At 56.2% G+C, this 22,730-nt stretch overlaps 1 protein-coding gene across 3 annotated transcripts in view; it reads right to left on the bottom strand.

The window, feature by feature from the left end:
- ZC3H18 (zinc finger CCCH-type containing 18) overlaps nt 1-22,730 on the bottom strand; it is a 61,317-nt gene that overhangs the window by 12,147 nt on the left and 26,440 nt on the right. For all 3 annotated transcript variants that reach the window (XM_058708762.1, XM_058708763.1, XM_058708764.1), the window contains 5 exons: nt 18,041-18,189; nt 17,625-17,717; nt 16,732-16,889; nt 11,712-11,829; nt 10,570-10,838 (listed from right to left, as the gene is read on the bottom strand). In XM_058708762.1, coding sequence (XP_058564745.1) covers nt 10,570-10,838; nt 11,712-11,829; nt 16,732-16,889; nt 17,625-17,717; nt 18,041-18,189 — 787 coding nt within the window. The remainder of the gene's footprint in view (nt 1-10,569; nt 10,839-11,711; nt 11,830-16,731; nt 16,890-17,624; nt 17,718-18,040; nt 18,190-22,730) is intronic.

Here is a 22,730-nt window from a genome sequence, read left to right as displayed (position 1 = left end):
TTGCCGTGACCAGCATCCAGCATCTCACATCACGATACATAAAAACCGTCACCTGCCGACATCTGCAGAACCACCAGCGAGTTTCAGGTCTGCTACTTGCGAAGGATCCCGCAGCAGAAGCGAAAACCAACATTTAAAACTGCCCTAAGGACACACTAAATTGAAGCATAAAATCCCTGTTTTGTTGGCCCCAAACCCCGAGAGACAATGCCACATAAGCTCGCCAGCGTGTCCTCCGAGGAAAGTAATCCCGGGAAGAAGCAAACACCTGTCGATTGCAGCCTGCCCCGGCTGCCCCGGCTGCCCCGGCTGCCATCATCGTTCCACGGCCCGTGCTGCTCTCATTCTACAAATGCAACGGGAAACAAAACACCTTGGTCACCGGGTTTCCACGAGTCATCGAACGGCCCAGCTTGGCCGGTTTGCGGCCCGTCTACCAGGGGCAGCAAAGCGGCCGAAAAAGGGACAGGCCTGCGACGCTGCCGTGACTGCACCGAGGGCCCCTGCTGCAGTGAGCAGAGAAAGGACAGAACACTGATCTGTCCCCATCACAGCACTGAGGTCACCGAGCGGAGGCCAAAGCAGACTCCCGTCCTCTTTTAGAGTCAGTGTTTCTCGCCGGGGACACCCTTTCACTCACACTGGGGTGACACTATGGGCTTCACAATGAGCTGCCCTTCAACAGTGCTGGAACGGGGCCTGGGGGCGCTGCGGGGGCCTTGCTTCTGAAGGGCTGGATGCCTGGTAGTGACCCCATGAAACCAGGGATCCCCAAACTGTGGCAAATGGGGGTCCTGGTTTTAATTAACTAGTACACAAACAACCATTTTTACTTCTGACTTTATTTCTATAGTGACTCACTAGGACAAATGATCTGGCCTGCTTTACGGAAATGATGTAAAGTTTCCTTTTTAGACGTATTTAAGCTTAAAAAGTGAAAACATCAAAAAACGTAAGGAGCACATGTGGGACCTGGACACAGAAAGCCGTGCAGGTGGTGCAAGAATGGAGCAGTTTGGGGGGCACGCTGAGCCAGGGGTCCCTTCTGCAGACCCCCCCACGTCAGACACTGCTGAGAGGGGCCGCGGACTTGGGGACCCAGACCGGGAAGAAAGGGTCTGAGGCCTGGACACAAACCTGGAACCATCAGTTTTGATGGCAAGTGTTTTTGGGAAAATGACCGAAGGAACACCCGATGAAGAGCTCACAGGAAGTCCCACTGGGAGACGTGCACAGGACACTGGGGACGGCCGGCAGAGGGCAGACGAGGCATCCCCAGACTCCCATGCGGGTGGGCACGTGTGGCTAGGGGTGACAGCAGCCACCTGGTCCACTGTCTTTTCTTCTTCACCGTTTCCTCTATTCTTTGTAAGGTTTTCCAAACGTTCCTACGCCGTAACGTTTCACATTTGTTACAGAGAAACCCCAAGTACTAAAGATTTTTCCACTCCTGCAGAGAGAGCGGTCTGCTATACGGACCTGCACACACTCTCGGAGTCTTTATCAGTGCCCTGCTCTCACCTCTCATGGGGCCTCAGAGGAGGAAGGGGCCCCGAGCTCTGGGCTGCGGTGGGCAGCACAGGGCGGGCAGAGGAGTCCAACACAACCCAGTCAGTAAGGGGGCAGAGCCCGGGCAGCCGGCTCTGAAACCCTGGGCAGCAGCGCCCCTGACACGGGGCCCATGGTGGCTCCTGTGCTCTCAGAGAGAGGCCAGGCCCCTGAGGATGAAGCCCCTTTCAGAGAGTGCCGACACCCCGGAAGAGAGAGCGCGCGTGGCCTGGAAAACAAAGGACCTCGTGGAGACAGAAAGCAGCGCGGAACTGCCCCGCCCCCCCCCCCGCCCCCCCCAGGCTTGCGACTCAGCCCAGGAACAGGAACAGCGAAGTCAGCAGGTGACTGGGGAGGCCAGGCCCAAGTCAGGAACGCGCGTGGAATTTGCATAAAGCCTTCCCAAGGGAGAGGGGAAGCCAGGCTCCTGTCCCTCCGCCGAGGAAGTGGCCTTCCCAGCACAGCTACAACACAAGCTTGTCTTCCGGGTACAGAGTCTTTGTTCAAGGCCTCGGGAGACGCTCCAAGGAGCAAAGGTCAGCCGTACCAGGACTGCCAATGCCCACGTCAGAACACAACACGACACAGGGGCCCGGGTCGACACCTGACACGCCTCATGTCTCACACGGGCCACAGGGGTGTGAGGTGGCGGTGACGTAAGAGGGTGACGGAACGGTGTCTGGAAACTCCGAGCTGAGCGGCTGCCAAGCGTGGGCTCCAAAGCGGAACAAGGTGAAAGCAGAAAGGTGTTCTTCTAAAATCAAAGGGCTAAGTCTCTAATAAGGATCCGGGAAAAGGGAACCGCAAGTCACCTAACTTGTTCACACTCCTGTCTGGGAAGGTCACGGTACCTTCCGCGGGAGACGTTCAGCACACCTGTGCTCCCGGAGCCTCTGTGGGGCCTTATGTGGGAAGCCTGCGCCGTGATCACCCTCCTCAACGCCGGGCGGAAGCCACCCCCGGCGGTCCATGTGCTTCTGGGAGGGCGCTGGCCCGGGCAGGGGCTCCCTCCCTCCGGGACGCCCGCCTGCAAGGGAGCCTGCTCCCCATCCCCCTCCCCGCCCGTGCCCCCAGCGCGGTGCCCGCACAGGACCTGCCGGATGCTGCAGCACAGGCCGCTGCATTCCCGGTCTTCCAGGGGAGGAGAGACGGAAGGGCCTACGGTGATGTCACGTTCACCCTCCACCTCTGAAAACACACTCGAACCTCATCGGGGACAAGTAAACCCAGGGACACACAAGCCCTGTGTGCCCCGACATGAACTTCTGGGGGAGCAGAGGACAAAGCGGGCAGACAGCGATGCCCGAGGCGGCTCCCCAGCGCCTCTCCCGTGTCACGGCCGCACCCGCGTCCGTCCGTACCTCCCCAACTCCCACCCACGCCAGACATCCACACACACCTGAGAGCATGACATATCATCTGCCTTTTCGTACTCAGCAAATAGCTGAGCAAGTCCTGGATGACTCAGGGGGGTGGGTAGTCAAGAAGCTAAAAACCAGGATGCGCTTCTCCTCCAAGATACCCCGGACGTGACCTTCTCAGAGCCGAGCAATTCAGCCGTGCCCAGGACGGACGAGCGCCGAGACCAGAACGGGGACATGAGGGTTCGGAAACCCCCAGGGGAGCGCCTTGCCCGGAGACAAGACCGAGGACGGTTTCGGAGCTGAGCCTAAGTGCCGGGGAACCAGCTCGGAGGAATCTGCGACGCCGGGCTGGTCTCGGAGCATGAAACGTCACACGGCTGGGAGCGGAGCGGGAGGCCAGGTTGTCCGGGTGTGGTCGTCGGCACACTCAGGCCACGACTTGTCATGTTCGAATTCACGAACCCGACAGAGTGTGCCACGGAGGCCGTGGAAGGTGGGGAGACACCGCAGCGGCAGAGGCCGGGCGGCGGGAGGCCGGGCAGATGGGCACGGGCGCTGGCCGGGCGGGAGCGGAGCGTCCCCAAAAGCGGAGGGAAACCCAGCGTGTGGTTTTTGCGAATAAAGGGGCAACCTGAGCTGCTCAGACACACGCAGGGCGGGGGCCCGGCCGCAAGCCAGCTGCTCCGGGCCGGGGCGAGTCCAGAGCAGGCCTCTGTGGGGGGCTCACAGACCCCCCCCCCCCGATGTGCCTCTGACCGGACACTGACGGGCCGCGCACAGGCCTCTCGCACCCCGAGACGCCAAGGACCCCTCTGAGGAGAGCGTGGGCTTCGGGGAACGCGGAGAGGCGGGCAGGTTCCCTCCCAGGAAACGAGGAGTGTGCCATGTCACCCCAAGGGGCACCACACCTCAACCGTGCGCAGCTCTCGCGGTAACAGGCGGTCTGGGCAATCCCTCCAGGAAGATGTCAGCTGCTATTTGTATCTGGGATGGCCTGAATCTGCCTGTGCCAAAGCACATCCTCGTGACCCGCCTCAGCCCCGCCCAGAGCACACCCACTGGCTGGGCTGCGAAGATTAGAAGGTTTCACAAAAGGGGTTTCCCTCTATTTACATAGAGGCGTCCCATACGACTGCTTACGAGGTTCCAGTCTAGTCTATAAATAGCCCAGATGCAGGAGCGGCCAGGGACCCCAAAAGGCACAGTTACAGAAGGCCAAGCTAAATGGAGAGGGACACATCTGCGCACACAGTGACACCGCGTCTAGCCTGCGAGGCCCAGCGTAAAGCTGGCAAGAAGCCCCGACAGCTCACCAGGTGCCGTGTCAGAGCAGACCAGCTCGGGACGGGCAGGGGGAAGAAACCGGGAGCCCGGAGCGCCACTGCCAGCTCTCACCCACAGCTCGCTCCGCCGCGCTGCGTGCCCGTGCCCTCTGCTGGGTGGCGGGGGCTCTGGGTTTAAAGCGCCCGCGCCGGCTGCAGACAAGACGGGAGAGCCACCAGCGCACCGAGTTCATCGCCTACCCCCGTCACGTCCACCGGGCTCTGCGAGGACCAGGGCGGTGCCGCATCCGCTCCGGCACACGGCCCCCCTGGTTGCACAGACGAGAGCTTCCCACCGGACTCTCTGAACGTGACCGTGTCTGTCTCCTATTTCAGGCGAGGAGAAAGAACCCTTTCTGTCCAGCTGCTGCTGTAAAATCCCCAAGCCGTCCTGGGCTAAGTAAACAAACTCTTCGACGACAGGGAGATCGCACAAACATACTACCGCAGGGAAATTCAGCTTCCTCCCGAAGAAGCAGTCACACCGGCTCTGGCTGGTCACAGGAAAAGGAAATAGGAGGGCTGGGTTGGAAATCCTGCTCTGGTGAAACCCTAGCCCTTCGGGCCGGTCGCAGGGCCAGCAGGGTTCCAGCCAGAGTGATCAAAGACGGGGTGCAAGACTCCCCGGCACCAGTGAGACAGGCTGAATCCTAACCAAGGGACAGGGTGCACGTGTCCCTGCCGTCAGCAGAAGTCCTGTGGGGGACGGTCCGCAGGAGCGAAAGTGAGAGTCCAGGCAAGAAAAGGGGGGGACCGTGAGCCCAACAGACGGGAGCAAACCGGGCAGAAACAAGTAGAGGGCACGCCTGCCTGGTCCGGTGAGGAAGCTGCACCTCCTTTTAGGAAGAAGCCACTCAGTCGCGCCTCCTGAACCCGCCCTGCGGGCTCAGCCGTGTTCTCACTGACCCCGGCCCTCACCTGACGATCCTGGGCTGTGCAAACGCAGGCTGTATGTGAGGCTGTTCTGCACAGGCGTCTGGCGCCCGGGGGCCACGCCTGCACACAGCACTGCTGTTAGCGCAGTCTCGCTGGACTCGCGTGGGCACCTCCTCTGCAGGGGTCGGGCAGCACTGGGACCAGGAATGAGTGGCAGGCGGGCGTCTGTCCCAGGAGTCAGTCACAAGCACAGACAGACACAGCCGCCGGTGCAGCTGTTCTCCCACGGACTCTCTCTAAAAGCACGCTCTCGGGTATAAAAGGGTCCCTGTGCCGGAAGAACAGACCTCCAACTTGGAAGAGCTACCTGGCTTCCTGGAGACGAGCAGGACGTGTCAATGGAGGGAGTGGAGGGAGGCGGTTGGTCATTAGAGTAAATATGAGCGAATTCGCTCATAAACCAGCAAACCACGAGAACGGACTTGCTGATGTGATCTGGGAGTCCATACATCCTAGACATCATCTGTCCGTCCTTCTTGTGTTTCTCCTTCTAAGACCAGGGATGTGGATGTGCACGAAAACAGCCGTTTCACGAATCTGGAAAGCAGACTGAATTAGTCCTCTCTGCAGAACTCAGCCTATGATTTTGTCCACCTTACAACACTCACGGCGGCAGACGGGGCAAAATGCAGGCTGCTACCGAATCCAGAACAACTCCACAGCACCATCGAGGGTCTGCGGGCTCCAGCTCCGTGCCGGGCTCTGAGACGGGACCTGCTGCCACGGTGCCCCCCTGGGGATCCCACTTTAGAAGGCAGCACAGGCTAACAGACATGTGAACAGAACAATGTGACATCGGGGAGCGACGACAGCCGTGAGGATCTACCAAGCAGGGAGCGAAGACAGGGGTGGGTGAGGAGGCCCCTCTGAGCAGCCACATCGGAGGAGAGTCCCAGAGACGCCGGGGGCCCAGCAGGGGCGGAGGGTGGCCAGGGCCCAGGCTGGACGAAGAGTGCAGCGGTGGTGTGAGCAGAGGGGTTTCCAGGGACCGAGAGCAGGAAGATCAAAATCAAGCTTTGCACTTCAAATGAAGTGATGAATTTCACGGTGAGGTAAACGGCCGTTTCGGCAACATAAAGATCCGTCAAAGCGGTCTTCCAGAGAATGAACTGTTTCTGCATCTAGGGCGTGTGATTCACTCTGAACGTTCTGTCGAAACATCGCTTTGCCCAATGTTAGGAAAGTATGAAAAAATACAGCAAATTTAGTGAGGGCAATTCATCGCCATCTGGAGGATGGGAACAGTCAAGGCTGGTGCTCACACGGACTGTCCTGCTGCGGCCAGAGTTGACCGTGAAACCAAAGACTACGGTCCTGATGCTCGTTGTCAGAAACACAGCCGCGCTGACACAGGGGACGAGATCTACAAGAAGAGCTCAGCTTCCCCCACCAAGGAACTGTCACCAGTAAATGAATTCGGTATAAAGGACACAAATTCAACATACAAAAATCTGTTGCATTTTTATACAGTAACAACGTGAACAACAACAACAACAAAGAAAACAATCCCATTTACAACTGCATCAAAAATAAAATACTTAGGAATAAATGTAGCCAAGGAGGTGAAAGCACTGTATCCTGACAATTGTATGAAACCCATGAAAGAAATCGAAGACTCCACAATTAATGGAAATCTATTCCGCGTTCACGGATCGCAAGGATGCAGAAGAAAAGTCCACACCACCCAAAGCCAAGTACAGACTGGAATCCCTATCAAAACTCCAAGGGCAGTGTTCACCAGGAATAGAAAAAAACAACTGTATGGAACCACAAAAGACCCCAAATAGCCAAAGCAATCTTGAACAATAACAAAGCTGGATCAAGAATCTCGCTTCCTGATTTCGAACTGTATCACAAAGCTTTAGTAACCAAAACTGTATGGTATTGGCATAACAAGAGACACGTATCAGGGCCGCTGGCTGGCTCAGACGGTGGAGTGTGCAATCGGGGTCATGAGTTCAAGCCCCACGATGGGCACAGAGACCACTTAAGGCAGACAAACAAACAAACACCAGACACAGATCAATGGGACAGAATGGAGAGCCCAGAAGTCAATCCATGCATATATGGTCAATTACAACAAAGGAGGTAAGAACACACAAAGGAGAAAAGATGGTCTCTTCAATAAACCATGCTGGAAAAACCGGACAGCCATATACAGAAAGAAGTGGACCCCTGTCTTACACTGCACACAAAAATAATTCCAAATGGATTAAAGACGCGAAATCCAGAAGCTCCCAGTTGGAAACACGACAATAAAGCTCCTCGATGCGAGTCTCACCCACACCACAGGCAACAAGACCAAATATAAACAGTGGGACCACACTGGCTAAAAAGCTTCCACAAAGCAAAGTAAATCATCAACAAAGTGAAAGGACAGCCTACAAGAGCGCGAAAAAAATACTTGCAAGCCATTTATCAGGTGAGGGATTAATATCCAAAACATGTAAAGAACTCCTACAACTCAATGGCAAAAAACAAACAATCCAATTTAAAAATGGGCAATTGCCTGGCTAGACATTGTCCAAAAGAAGACATCCAGATGGCCAACAGGAACGTGAGAAGGCGCTCAACATCACTCATCACCAGGCAACTGCAAATCAAACCCAAAATGAGGGATCAGGTCCCACCTCTTAAAAGGCTGTCATCAAAAACACAACTGGGAACAAGTGTCAGTGAGGGTGGGGAAAGGGACCCCTCGTGCACTGTTGGTGGGAATGCAAACGGGTGTAGCCGCTGTGGAAAACAGTATGGAGGGTCCTCAAAAAACTGAACACAGAACTACCACGTGATCCAGCAACCACTTCTGGGTAAACATCCAAACGAAACGCAAACAGAAGAGACGTCCACACTCCCGTGTTCACCGCAGCTTCCTTCTCGAAGGGAGGACACGGAAACCAGCTGAGCGTCCACGGGCAGATGAAGAAGGTGTGGAGGAGCCATACCATGGACGGTGATTCAGCCGCGAGAAAGAGGGACATCCTGCCATTTGTGAGAACGTGGACGGACCCTGAGAAACTACGCTTGGTGAAGTCAGGCAAAAAAAGACTTCTTACTGTATATTCCTAACTTACACGGAGAATCGAAAAGAGCCAAACATCTAGAAACAGACAGGAGAAGGGCGTGGAGGAAACGGCAAGATGTTGGTCACGTGGTACAAATTTCCAGTCGTGAGACGAGTCGGTGCTGGGGATCTAGGGTACCACGGTGGGCCCGCGGTTGAAATACCGTATCGTGTACCCGTGTACCTGAGATGCGAGACAGTTCTGGGATGTTCTCACCACACATGTGAGGGAATTATGTGAAACAATATTGCTGTTAACCAACTTCACTGTGGCAACAGTTCTGCAACAGGTGCACGTACCCAGTCATCACATTGTATACTTTAAGCGTATACAATGTTACATGTCAACTATAGTTCGGTAAAACTGGAAAAAATAGAAAATACAAGGCTCCCGCTAAAAAAATAAAATAAAATAAATTAAGAAAAAGGCTGATGTCATCAAGAAAGCAAAACCACCAACTGCACAACGGGGGAGCACACGTGCAAGTCAGGTGTCTGACAAGGGGTCTGTACCTAGAACGTGAGGAACTCCTACAACTCAGTAAGACGGCCTAATTAAAAGATGGGCAAAAAATCTGGATAGACATTTCTCCCAAGAGCATATACCAAGAAGCACATGAAAAGAGGCCCAGCGTTTTCATGACTAAAATGGCTTTCAATGACTAAAAGAGGTCATTAGTTACCAGAAAACGTAAACCAAGCTGCGATGAGCTATCATTTCACACCCAGTGGATGGCTGCGATAAAAAAAAAATGGGCAAAAGCAGATAATGTGGAGAAAAGTAGAACCCTCACACGTTTCCGATGGGAATGTACCATGGTGCAGCCACTCTGGAAGATTCCAGAAACTCCCCAGAAGGCTGAACACAGCTATCACGTGACCCAGCAACTGCACTCCTAGGCGTATACTCGAGGGAAATGAAAACCACTTCTGCAAAAACGCTTGCACACGATGCTCGTGTTCATGACAGACAAAGGGAGAAACGACTGAAAGGTGCCCTGACAGGACAGGACGGGTAAACGCAATGTTGTCCGTGTTCCCCACAACGGCATCGTCTTCGGCCGCAGAGGCATGGACACGGCCACACTGCGGATGTGCTTCAGAGATCACGCTGGACGGAAGGAGCCAGTCACAAGAGACTGCACGCTCTATGTCCAGAATAAGCACACCCGTGTCTGCCAGGAGCCGGGGGGCGTTTGGTGATAACGAGGGGTGACTGTTGATGGGCATGAGGTTTCTTTTTGGGCCACAAAAGGGCCTTAAAGTTGTGGCGGGGCCACCGTTCTGAATATTCTGCAAGCTTACAATATTCTGTACACTTTATTTTATTTATTTTTTTTTTTAATTTATTTTTGGGACAGAGAGAGACAGAGCATGAACGGGGGAGGGGCAGAGAAGAGAGGGAGACACAGAATCGGAAACAGGCTCCAGGCTCCGAGCCATCGGCCCAGAGCCTGACTCGGGGCTCGAACTCACGGACCGCGAGATCGTGACCTGGCTGAAGTCGGACGCTTAACCGACTGTGCCACCCAGGCGCCCCAATTTTTTTTTTTTTTTTTTAACATTTATTTATTTTTGAGACAGAGACAGAGCATGAACGGGGGAGGGTCAGAGAGAGGGAGACACAGAATCTGAAACAGGCTCCAGGCTCCGAGCCGTCAGCACAGAGCCCGACGCGGGGCTCGGACTCACGGACCGCGAGATCGTGACCTGGCTGAAGTCGGACGCTTAACCGACTGCGCCACCCAGGCGCCCCCCCCTTGTACACTTTAAACACAGGCACTGCGGGGTGTGTGGATTCCCTCCCGTTAGGCTGTCAACACAGACACAAAGTCCCCTCCAGCTCCGGGATCTTCTCCTGAGGACCACGTGTCCGCCCTGGTCCTCAAACACGCACGCGCGGACCCTGAACCGGAAGGGCACGTCCTCACTGCCCGCCCGGCCACCACCCCGGCAGCTCCCGCGACCGGCACAAAACCACAGCCACCACCCGGAAGACGGAGGACGAGCGAGAGGGAGGCCGGCCCTCCACGGCGGGGGGCTCGAGGCCCGGTGCTCTGGCCGCCGGAGCCACCTCCCTGGCCCGTGCCAAAGCGGCGCGACCGGGAATTCAGAGCTTTCGCGACACAGGGTGGTGACGGGGTGCGCTGGGGTGCGATCCCGCCGGGACACGCACGTTCCGGGACGGGCCGGCATCCACTCATCCCGACACACCGACCTTTCTCCAGCGAGGATTCTGGGGCTGGCCGGCGGGCGCGCCCCCTCCTCTCCCGGGACCCCACAGGGGGGTGGGGGGGGGGGCAGGCCTCCCAGAGCCCAGGGACCCACGACCTACCTGGGCGGCTGCGGGGAGCGGGGCTTCGGCTTCTCCTTCTCCTTCTCGCGCTCCTTCTCGCGGTCGCGGTCTCGGTGCTGGCGATCCTTCTCGTCGCGCTTGGCTCGCTCTCTCTCCCACTCCTCCTTCCTCCGCTGCCGCTCCTTGTCGCGCTCCCGCTCCCGCTCGCGCTCGCGCTCCCGCTGCCGGCGCTCCCGCTCGCGGTCCCGCTCGCGCTCCCGCTCGCGCTCCCGCTGCCGGTTCTCGCGCTCGCGCTCGCGCTCCCGGTCCTGAAGCCAAAGACACGCGCTGGGCGGCGGCCGGCAGAACGCGGGCGGCGGGGAGGCCGCGGGGGCCACCTCCCGCGCCGGCTCTGTTCCCCAGGTCGTCCTCCAGGCACCGCTACCGGTCCGCCAGTCGCCCCTTCCAGGGGCGGGGACAGCGCGGGGCACGGCCCCTGCTTTCCGAGGCACAGGCCTCGAGCGCCTATCGGAACTATCGCTCAGGTCTCCTCCATCCATCTGCTCCAGTGTTCAAAGTTAAGACGGGACAAAGCCCAAATCACAGCACGGACACGGGTTTTGGGTTTCAAGTGGCCTGTGAGGTAACAAAGTGCGCCCCTGCCCTGCCACCGGCCGCAGCCTCGGGCGTGGTGGGGGACAGAGGCGGTGGAGAGCGGCTCCGACAAGTCACTTCTGCCTTGAGGGAGACCCTGCCTGGCAGGCCGCACCTGTACCCCCACAGCCCGGGCCCACCCTCCAGGCCAGCAAGGCACGGCTGGGGGCCGGGGGGGGGGGGGGGGGTCACTAAAGTGGGTGAGGACATGGGTGAGGACAGCATAGTTAGAAATGGTACCGCTAGGGAACCTGAAGGAGTAAACACTCAGGAGGGCAGAACACAGTCCCATGCAGAGCTGTATCAATAATCCAGTCGGCAAACCTAGTTTTTAAGAAACCCAGAGCAACGGCACAGATCAACTAAAGGAAACCACCACCAATTTAACCCGTGGATCCGAACTGTTTCTCCACGAGCAGGCGGTCGGGACCTGAAATTGGTACGCTCTGCCCATGCTACTAAAGCCGTATAAAGTCCCACAGGTGAAAAAGAGGGCAATCTTAAGAAAGGGACCGGCGCAGGGAGACGTGCACGACCGTCACACTCACCCGGTAATTGGGGTACGGCTCCGTCTCCGTGTACTGCACCCGGAAGTTCTCGTACTGCCCGCCGCGCCAGAAGCGCTCACTTTCATAGTCGTAGTACGGATCTGCATACGGCTCCAGTCTGAAAAATGAGCGAGTACGAGGCAAACCTTATCCCTTACGAATATTAAGGCAAAAATATTACACAAAACGTTAGCACACAGAATCCGACACCACATTAAGAAAATAAACTACGCTATGACTCAGTGGGATTTATTCCAGGAATCTGAGGATGAGTCAGAAGGAGGAAATGCGTGAATTCACCACACATAATGGCAGACCTGAAGAGAAGAACCACAGAGGATCGCACCCACGATGACAAACACCGCAGGGAGCTGGAGACAACACTTCCTAACGAGACTTAACTCACACACATACGTTGGAACTCAAGCCAACCTCTTACTAATGGGAACAGGGGCACTTCTGTAAGGCCGGGCAAAGGCAAGGCGGCCACGGCCTCCATGGCCATCCACCGGCGTGGCAGAGGCCGGCCGCTGCCATCAGACGAATGAAGCCGCGGAGGCTGGGCGAGGAGGAAAAGGACCCACGCCCGCAAATGAAATGGCACCAGACCTGGAACCTGAGTCCCGGTAAAGCCGATCCAGGCAGCCAGAGGGCCCAGTGAAGCATGAGACCGACGCCTCCACGCACACAGATGACCACTCCGGACAAGGAGCAGAGAAACCCTCTTTTACAGCAGCATGAAAGAAGAAACACCGAGGAACAAACTGCGTTTAACCAGAACTGAGCAGAACCTATCTGACAAAAGCTTTAATGCGCTCCTCAAGGACAAAGAGGACATGTGAACACACGAGACCATGTTTCTGGTCTTCAGCCAGGACTGGACGCTGCCCAGAAGTCAGCTCTCTCCATCAATTTGCAAATGGAGGGCAATCCCAGTAAAAACACCGGTGGGCTTCCATATGGAGCTCGACAACTGGTCCCCGAATGCACAGGCAGGCAGAGATGTGCAAGCCCAGCCAAGAAAGCCACACCCTGAGACAACACCACACTGCAGGCCTGCCTTTCTCACGAAGAAACAAATGGTCCAGGGACAGACCCCCGCACGTAGGATAAAGGAGCCTCCTGAGGGGCCAAGGCAGACCTGTACTCAATGGGGAAGGGACAGCCACTGACCGTGGGGAGGAAGGTAAGGAGATCCCACCTTAGCCACTGACCCAGAGGACCTGCCCTGGGGTTGCCCTGGACCCTGACGCAAGTCCGGCAACAGGCATTCTTTCAGGGATTACCTGGCTCCAGACCAACTCCCCCCTGTGAGTAAGCTGGTGGGGGAAACCAACGTGCCCACAACCTGAAGAGGCTGCCAGGCCGAGCTTCTGGGTCGCCCGATGGCCTCCAGCGGGCTGCCTTCTGGGAGGTGTCTGCCCCGCCTGGGCCAGGACCCCGGCAGACTGACTCACCCGAGGCCGAGTCTGCTGGAGGACACAGCTCTCTTTCACTCCAAGTGGCCAGACATCTTCCAAAGCGCGTAAGTGCCCACCACTCAGGTCGCGTGTAAGACAGCAGTCAGCAGCTGCGGAGGCCTGTCGCGGCCCAGCCCGCTGCTCGACAGCAAGAGAGAACGTGGCCCCCCCCAGGCCCCAGCACCATTCCCGGCCAACCCAGGCCGTGGGAGAAACACCTTCCCAAACGGATGTGAGGGTGCGTGCTCTCTCAAAGGAGGGCTGTGCCGACAAATTCGTTTCTGGAAAACCGGGTAAACAACGTGTAACGCCTCTCTCCCGTGGGACGGCCTGGAGTCTTAGGACACCGCCACCAGGGTCCCCACGTGAAAGAGGGAACGGTCAGGGCGCCTTTGTGGGCTCAGTGCATGTTCTTGCATACAGCGCACCCCAGCCTCCTGCACAGAGATGACATCAAAGTCACGGGACTTGAACTCGTGGCCCTGAGGTCAGGAGTCGCACTCGCACTGACTGAGCTGGCTGGGAACCCCAGGGTGACATTTCTTTCTTTTTTTTAATCATTTTTTTGTTTTTCAGGGGGGAAGAGGGGCAGAGAGAGAGGGAGACACAGACCCGGAAGCAGGCTCCAGGCTCTGAGCTGTCAGCACAGAGCCCGACGTGGGGCTCGAACCCAGGAACGGCGAGATCACGACCTGAGCCGCAGTTGGACACGTAACCAACTGAGACCCCCAACACCCCACCCCCCAGGGTGACATCTTTTTTTTTTTTTTTTTAAATATTTATTTATTTTTGAGAGACAGAGAGAGACAAAGTATAACCAGGGGAGGGGCACAGAGAGAGGGAGACACAGAATCTGAAACAGGCTCCAGGCTCTGAGCTGTCAGCACAGAGCCCGACGCGGGGCTCGAACTCACGGACCGTGAGATCATGACCTGAGCCTAAGTCGGACACTTAACCGACTGAGCCACCCAGACGCCCCCAGGTGACATTTCTTAGTATCTTGTGCGCATGAGGTCCCACAAGGTGGTTGGCATCTGAAAAGCACTACCTTTACTAAGTGATCCTGCTAAACAAGTTAATTCCCAAAAAGGCATAAAGAAAACACCGGTTTGCCTGTGCTTCCTACTGTCTCAGGCTACTTCCTTAGGAGCTCCTGAGCGGGCACCCTTCCCCACTGGTTCCACAACAGAGCACCCAGCTGCACGCTGCCAGAGCCTGACCACACCGCCCCTGACGACAGGTGGGGGCCCGGGCCCCCGAACTGAAGTCCACGGCTCTCAAACCTCGGTGGGTGGGCACGAGGATTGCCCAGAAGGCTTGTTAGTTAGCCAGCGGGGCCCCACCTTCCCTGGACACCCTGGCCGGCCGCTGGTGGTGCTGCCGGTCCAGGGGCGCACCTGGTACCCCGCCCTCACGCCCTTCCCCACCTTCCCTCTTCCCCACCTTCCCTCACCCGGTGCACAGGCCTGCCGCGTCGCCGGGTGGAGAGCACCTGGGCACAGAGCTTGTTGTGCCCCGGGGTCCCGGGCAGGGAACACCAGCACGGCTGGTCGTTCTGAGTTTTACATCAACGGCCCTGAACTGCTTTTAAGCTGTCCGCTTGGTATCTGACTGAGCCCCCCACACCCTCTGCCGAGAGCACCCTGTTCTCCCGACTGCCCCGCGCAAAGCTGGCCCACGACAGGTGCCGCAGGGGCTGGCCGGGCCCGGGGGCAGAAGGGTCTCTCTGTCCTGGCCTCTGCCCGTTGCCGCCCGCAGGACCCTGGCACCCCGGCCTCCTCGCCCACCACAGGGGAGCTGGCACAGCCGGCCAGCGCTCCCCTCCTCAGCGGCCTGAGTCCCAGCCCGGCCTCCAGCTTCTCGATGTGAACTTCCAACTGTCCTCCCCCCGCCCGCCCCGCCGCTTCCTACAGCTGCCACTGCCTTCTGTTTGCACAGTCTTTACATGAAATGAAAATAGCCAGGGGGTCTCCCGTGTTTAGCGGACCCTGACTGACAGGGCAGAGGTGCCTTCTCACCCATACTCGCCGCAGGGGCCCTGTTCCCAGAGGCCCTGCCTGATGAGGTCCGGTGGGGCCCGGCACAGGGGTGTCACAGAAGCCCCCAGTTAATTCTAGGGCAGTGACGTTGAAAAACCAAACGTGAGTGAAAACTTGGCTCCGAGGCCCGTCCTCAGAGGCTTTAGAGGCGCAAGGTCCCGCACCACGGACCCTCCGCGGAGGGAGCGCAGCATCTGCCGGCACCACACGCGGGGCAGGCCCAGGGCACAGCGCCGGTTCAGTCGAGGCCCATGTGCACCCTGCAGAGCCGCACTCGCTGGCCGGCTCCCCTGCGGGCACACGCTCCAGGCCCCCGCTCCAGCAGCGGCCGGGAGGCCGAGTGTCGAGGTTCGGAGCCTCTTCGCCCAGCGTTCACAGAGAGCACACCCTCTGTGCCGGTCACCCCGGCCCCTGGGACTGTCCGCCTGCCCCTTGAGCCCGGCGGGACGGGAGCCTCACCTGCGCTTTCCCCAAGAAAAGTGTGAGGCCTCGGGACCCGAAGGGAGCCGTGGGAGCTGGCAGACAGAGCCCCGAATGCCATGCTCCCGTCCGGGATCTGACAGGCCTCCACACCCAGAATCAGAAAACACACAAGTCCGAACCACGCCTTTAAATCTCTACGCTGCAAACTCTGAGCTGTCCCCTGACACAAGCGTGGAGCACAGGGCCTCCCCCTGTCCTTTTCTGCAGGCAGAGAGCTGGGGGGCACGGTGCACGATGCGGGACACGAGCCTCGAACTTCGAGTAGCGGGCTGGCTGGTGGAACCCTGAAAGGCAAGCCCCGTCCGCGAACCCCTTCTCTGCACTCACCGCCACTGCCACCGCGGCCAGACCCCAGCGAGCACGCTCTCCCACGGCAGGTGTGACCGAGCGGAGCGCTGCTATGACGCTGCCTGGGCGCCAGAGCCGGCTCCGATCGCGGTGACCCGAGCCCACGCTGCGGTGGCTGCTCAGGAGAGAGCTGCCTGCGTCTGCCCCTCCAAGGGGAGCACGACAAAGCCGACTGTCCCCCGGGAAGAGGTGCGGGGGGATGTTGTGAGGGCCCCGAAGCCTTTCAACCGCATGCACTTCTCTACCAGACCAGTAACAGGACGTGTCGGAGAAGGAACAAGGCCATTTACGACGAAAAGCGTCACACCTGCCGAGTTCCTGGACTCTGGTGACAATTTCATGCGTTTTCCTGGCCGCTGGGAGACCGGGGGGAGGGTGGGAAGAGGCAGACCGCTGGGGCTCCAGGGGTTCGGAGCACAGCTCTAGAAACGCAGAGCTCAGAGGAAGCCACACAGAGGTGAGCCCTCCCCGGGCACCCGGCCCTGCCAGAGCCGGGGCATTTCCTTCACGGCGCAGAAAACCCAGGAAAGCCCCTGCAGAGCTTCTGACACGATCTCGGGAAGGCCATTCCGAGCCGAGGACGGGGAGAGGGAGGCACGGCACCCTGAGGCCTGAGGGAAGAGCGCCAGGCTCCCACGGCTGGGGACAGCTTCACTGTCCCTCAGAAGGGAAGGAGGGATGGTTCCTTACGCTGTCTCTCGGACATCCCTCGTGATGCGGTAATTCCAATCCCGGAAAACTTCATTTTCCTTGTCAAACTCCCGTTCGTCTTCGCCGATGGTCACCGTAAACCTTTTCTCTTCAAAATCGGGCTCCTGTTCTTTTCGAATGGTTGCTTTTTTTAAAACCTACCGTCGTAAGAAGGAAGAAGTCAACGCTAGTCGCTATCAGGAAAGGCGGCCCCACAGCGCCCCAGCCAGGGCAGCGGGAGCGGCCGAGGGACTCCAGGCCCAGGCACACCATCTCTGCACCAGCAGGACGGGCCCGCCAGGCGGTGCCACGGAGCTGGCTCACCTTCTGGAAAGGAGTAACAGAGCCGGCCACCTCCTGAGCCAGGGAGCCCCAGATACTCGCTCGTGACGGGGCCCAAGCATGGAGAGAAAGCGGTTCCAGGGCTGGTGGCGGGGGGGGGTGGGGGGGGGGGGTGGGGTGGGCTCCGTGCTGAGCCAGGCAGGGGAATGGTTTCGTTTTATCCTGTCACCTCACTGGAGAGAAAGTGAAGTGAGGGCCTGGAAAGCAGGTCTGGTGGCGACAGATCACAAGCCTGACGGCCAGGGCCACGGGACAGCCTGGAGGGAGGGCGCGGGCAGGCACAGTGGCCGTCTCGGGAAGGGACGGGCCTGCACACGCATGGGCCACGGCTCCAGGAGGCCGGGGGCCGCAGCACCAGCTGCGGTGCGGTGTGACGCCACCCGAGCCACGGGAAGACAGCACGCCTGGGCCTTGGACAGACCAACGGAGCTCTCTTAACTCTTAGGAAACCGCTCCCTCACTTCAGAGACTTCACTGAGTTTCCAGTCACTGTCTCTGAATCAAAGCAACGCTACTCGTGCTCAAGAATTTTCCTCAGGCCCTCTAGTTACCTCCTTCGCGTGCCGGAGTCCTCGTTCCCAGGCACTCTCCGTGGGGGGCTCTGGAGGGGGTGGAGGCAAAATTTCATCAACTACGGGCCCACCCTATTAAGAAACAAGAAGGGAAAAGTTGAGAAAGCAAGCCAAACTTCAAAATCTATAAAGAGACGGGAGCAAGAACACCAGCTAGAAGGTTATCGGCCGCACGCCCCTGGCACTCCAAGCCTCAGTGTGGCCCCTGACCTGCTGCCCTGAGCCTAGGGTTGCCTCCTCACAGAGACACGGAAGCATCTGGAAGGCGACCCAGTGACCGTGACGTCACAGAAGTGCCTTTTACACAAGGTGTACCGATGGGTTGTAAGCAGAAGGTTCGGAGAGCTTAGCTGTCCCGTCCATTAGCAATGAAAGAAAGAGAGGCGTTCACGCACCCAGGGGTTGGCAGGCATCAGCGGGTGAGGTCCAAGAGGTGGGGCACCATTAGGCGGGAAAGGTTCGGCTTTGGTGATTAAGGAATAGTTGCCCTTGTCGTTGACTCCGGGGTGTATAAACCTACAGTTCATTCCCCACGTGCAGTTCCCTGTGGAGACAAAAGCCAGGTCAGAAAGGGGAGCCAATCGGACCACACGAGGTCAGCTTCCTGCCCGCTTTGCCCACAGCAGCTCCAGGAGCGGCAGCTTCACCGGGGGCCCGTGCGGTGCCAAGGGCGCCCTCGCCACCCCACAGGCTGTGTGAACCCGAGTCCGAATGGGCCCGGAGTCAGGCAGCGGTGGTGGCGGGGTCGGGCTCAGAGTCGGGCTGCCTGGGCTCACCCTTCACGCCTGAACCGAGCACAGCAAAGACCCCCCACCCCGTGCCTCCACCTTCGCACGCACGCACGCACGCACGCACGCACGTGGTGCCTGGCAGGCAGGCCTGGACCGGGCCCCGGGCTAAGGAGCTTCCTAAGAGCAGCACTTCCAGAGTGTTCCCGAAAGGGACTGAGGTTATGCGGTGGAGGAAACGTGGCCCCTGTTCCTAAGTGACTGTGTGAGTAGTTCATTTCCCCCTAAAAATAGAGAAAGTCCAAGAGCTTCCCAATCACAGGTGGCCCTGGGTTTCCTGCTTGGACGACACTGCACCCCCAGAAAGGCTCAGAGGTATGCAAGGAGGACCCTGATTTATTCTGACTCAAAAAACCACGCATACTGAAACAGCCATCACAGAGAAGCATCGAAGGATGCTTCCAGAATTCTGCCAGTCAGTCTCCGGGTGTCTGTACCAGCTCTGGACGTCTGCGTTTCTCCCACCAAAGCCTCACATACCATTTCAGGACATTTCTGGACTTAAAAAATGTGTTAAAGAGAAAACACACAGACAACCCTAATAATCTGGGTGCTTATACAAAATATCTTTTAGAATTACTTGGTGACAGAACACCAAGATCATTCAAGGAAACTGCCTGATTTTCCAGAGCAGAAGGCAAGAAGCCCACGTTTCAATTTAGCCAGTAAGTGAATCACTTTTTAAAATATTAATTTTGGGGGGCGCCTGGCTGGCTCAGTCAGTGGAGCATGAAACTCTTGATCTCAGGGTCATGAGTTCGAGCCCCATGTTGGGTATAAAGAGGATGTTGAAAAATTACAAAAATAAAATAAAAATGTAATTTTTTGAACAGGTAGTATCTACACAAGCTCAAAAATAAATATAGCATACAATATCTAAATGATTTAAAAATGTTTTCAACAGGTTAACACGTAGTTAAAATTTAAACCATCTTTTAATATATATTCACTTTTTAAAAATGTTACTTATTTTGAGAGAGAGAGAGAGAGAGAATCCCAAGCAGGGTTCCACACTGTCAGCACAGAGCGGGACATGGGGCTCGATCCCACAGACTGTGAGATCATGACCTGAGCGGAACTCGAGAATCAGATGCTTAACTAACTGACTGAGCCGCCGAGGCGCCCCCCCTGTATATTCACTCCTAAATGTGATACTCCATTTAAATGTTTCTGTTGACAAAACATAGTTTTCCTCGTATAAATTACAGAGAACTAGTTGTTTGATATTCAGAAAAAAGCTAAATTTACCTTTTAAACATCGTGAATATTTTAACTTGCATTAAAACTTAACTAACGTATTGATCTGAGTTAAATGCGAAATAAAGTATGCTTAAAATTACTTCTCTGGAAATGTGAAAATGACTTTTAAAATTGTTTTTTAAAATATTTTTGAGAGAGAGCGAGCGAGCATGTGTGAGCAAACATGAGTGGGGGGAGGGGCAGAGAGAGGGGGACAGAGGGTCTGAAGCAGGCTCTGCACTGACAGCACAGAGCCTGAGGTGGATCTTGAACTCACGAACCTCGAGACCATGACACGAGCCGAAGTCAGACGTTTAACCGGCCGAGCCGCCCGGGCTGCCCATTTAAAATTCTTAATTTTTTTTTAATGTTTATTTTTGTTTTTGAGAGAGACAGAGACAGAATGCGAGTGGGTTAGGGGCAGAGAAAGGGGGAGACACAGGATCGGAAGCAGGCTCCAGGCTCCGAGCTGTCAGCATACAGCCCGATATGGGGCTTCAACTCACGAACTGTGAGATCGTGACCTGAGCCGAAGTCGGACGCTCAACCGACTGAGCCAGCCACCCAGGCACCCCTAAAATTCACACAGAAGTCAGAGTTTGGGAAATATCATACTACAGGGGGCTCAAAATCCCAGAATCTCAGAGAGGTTTAAAGAAAACAGACTATGTAGTCCTGTATCTAAATAAAGAATTCCAAATGCTATCAAGTTCTCTGCCTTTTAAGCCTGTGAGAACTCACACGGCATTCCTCGCCGCCGTGTAGTTAGACTAGCGGATAACACAGGCTTTTACTGCAGAAACTTTCCGAGCGCAGGAAAGTATCGATATAGGTGCCAGCTTTTCTATGACTTTTTAAACCTAAAATATGTAACTGGGTGGCGGAGAAATAGGTTTGTTAATCTGGGTTTTTCTTTCTTTCTTTTTTTTTTGTATTTAAAGTATTTCCAAAAGAAAATCAAAAACGTCTCCCCTGAGCCTACTGACAAAACAGACCTTTTACTACGGCCACAGGCAGGGGGAGAAAAGAGGGAGAAGAGATCAGACGGGAGCACGAGGGACAAGAGCAGCAGCGGGTGGCCCCCCGGGTCTCCGGCAGGTGACAGGAGCCCGTCCTCCTGGACCCTCTGCTCTGGGGCGGGCGGAGACCCTTGCCGGCCACCAGAGGCGAAGAGAAGGCTGCTCCGGGCGGAGACAGGGGAGGCCTACCCGCACCACCGGGACGGGTGCCCACAGAGGGTGGTGTGGGTCGGCACACCCACGGAAGAGGGCGGCAGAAGCTGTGTGCTCCCGCTGGCCTTTTTACTCTAAGATTCTATCTTCAAGTCGCCTCTATACCCAACATGGGACTCGAACGCAAAACCCCAAGATCAAGAGTCGCACGCTCCACCGACGGAGACAACCACTCACTAGCCTTTTTAAGAGTGAATTTTTGTGTAGAAAAAAGCCTGGAACGAACCACCCCGAATTGTCGGATGGTAGAAAGACTTCTATCTTTTACTGTCCTGACTCTGTCAGTATACAACGCTTTCGTAATTTAAGAAAGTATTTTGTAGGGGCGAGCCCCGCAAGAGACTCCGCACGGGTGGCGTGGCACCTGCCTGGGACTCTCTCTCTACCCTTCTCCCACTTGTGCTCTCTCAAAATAAAGAAATGAACTTAAAAAAAAAAACCCAGCATTTTGTTCAGGCGAAAATATTCTCTAGAAACTGGAAGAATAAATCTTGTTTTAAAACCCCACAGCCTTCTACTTCTAAAAGAAACTTCACAAACACAGAATTCGTGTGGACTGTGACTCTGACTGGATGAATACACGGGCTGACAATTGTGGGAGGACGCTGGCCAGAAGGAAACAAGGAAAGTGGAAGCCGGGTCACGGCGTCAGGACAAGGGCGTGAGTTTCTTCATGATGGTTTACACAGGGCTTTGAAGGCACAGACGACGTTTTAGTTCTTAATTGAAAAGCAAATGTATGAAATCAAAGTAACATATACACAAAACATATGCAAACGCTCTGAAAGTTAGCGCCACCTCCAGGCCTCCAGGGCCTCCTACCAGAGCCAGTCACCAATTTACTGGGGGAGGACCAACCAACCAATCAATCCACGGTGTAGCCGTCCCCACTTTTTCCTGGTCATTTATACACTTGGTGTTGAGCCTTGCTTTTTTTCCCCCCGAATAACAGATCTACAAAGAAGGACCCTGCGTGTTCAATCCCACCAAACCCACGATCGGCGAAACAGACACAAATCTGCAAAAATCAAAGAAACTAAGCCCCGAGACGAGAGGAAACCAGAGCCACGTCTCCCAGGCCAGGGCCCTGCTGGCCACAACCACACACCTGACCAAGGAGGAATCCACTTCTCCCGCAGTGTGAAACGTCCGAAGACAGCATCGTGTCTGTGGGCACACGTGTGAGCGTGTATGTGTGGTGGGCCCAGAAACACAAGCAGATTTTTCAATTTCTGACTGTCAGTCTGACCGGTGTCAGTACAAGGCAGTGCTGGTATCATTTCTAGAGGCCGCACTCACTGTATCTGCAAAGTGTCCTGCTACTTTGTTATTTCTGAGTCAGACAGCGGCCTTAGTCACTGGTCCCATTTCCTGTTAGCCTGAATAACTCAGAATAGAAAATAAACACAGGGATCACAAGGACAGAGAAGTTTAAAGTGCATCATGGTTTTAAAAAAATGCCACTGAAAGGGGTGCCTGGGTGGCTCGGTCAGTTGAGAGTCCAACTTCAGCTCAGGTCACGATCTCGCAGTTCACGGGTTCGAGCCCCACGTCGGGCTCTGTGCTGACAGCTCGGAGCCTGGAGCCTGCTTCGGGCTTGTGTCTCCCCCTCTCTCTGCCCCTCCCCTGCTTGCGCTCCCTCTCTCTCAAGAATACACATTAAACAAAAAGTTTTTAAAAATTACCACTGAAAGGAGGACAAAATATGTAAACATCTAATAATTAACATGAAGGACAAACCCAAGACCTACAAACGTGTATTCTAACGGGCATGGAGTCCAACGAACCATTGCGTGCAAGCTTTTAACGACAGAACACAAAGAACT

This window comes from Neofelis nebulosa, chromosome 17, assembly GCF_028018385.1.
Source record: "Neofelis nebulosa isolate mNeoNeb1 chromosome 17, mNeoNeb1.pri, whole genome shotgun sequence".
Taxonomy (NCBI): Eukaryota; Metazoa; Chordata; class Mammalia; order Carnivora; family Felidae; genus Neofelis; species Neofelis nebulosa.
Note: the sequence above shows the minus strand (reverse complement) of the source record. Positions and strands in the feature narration are given on the sequence as shown.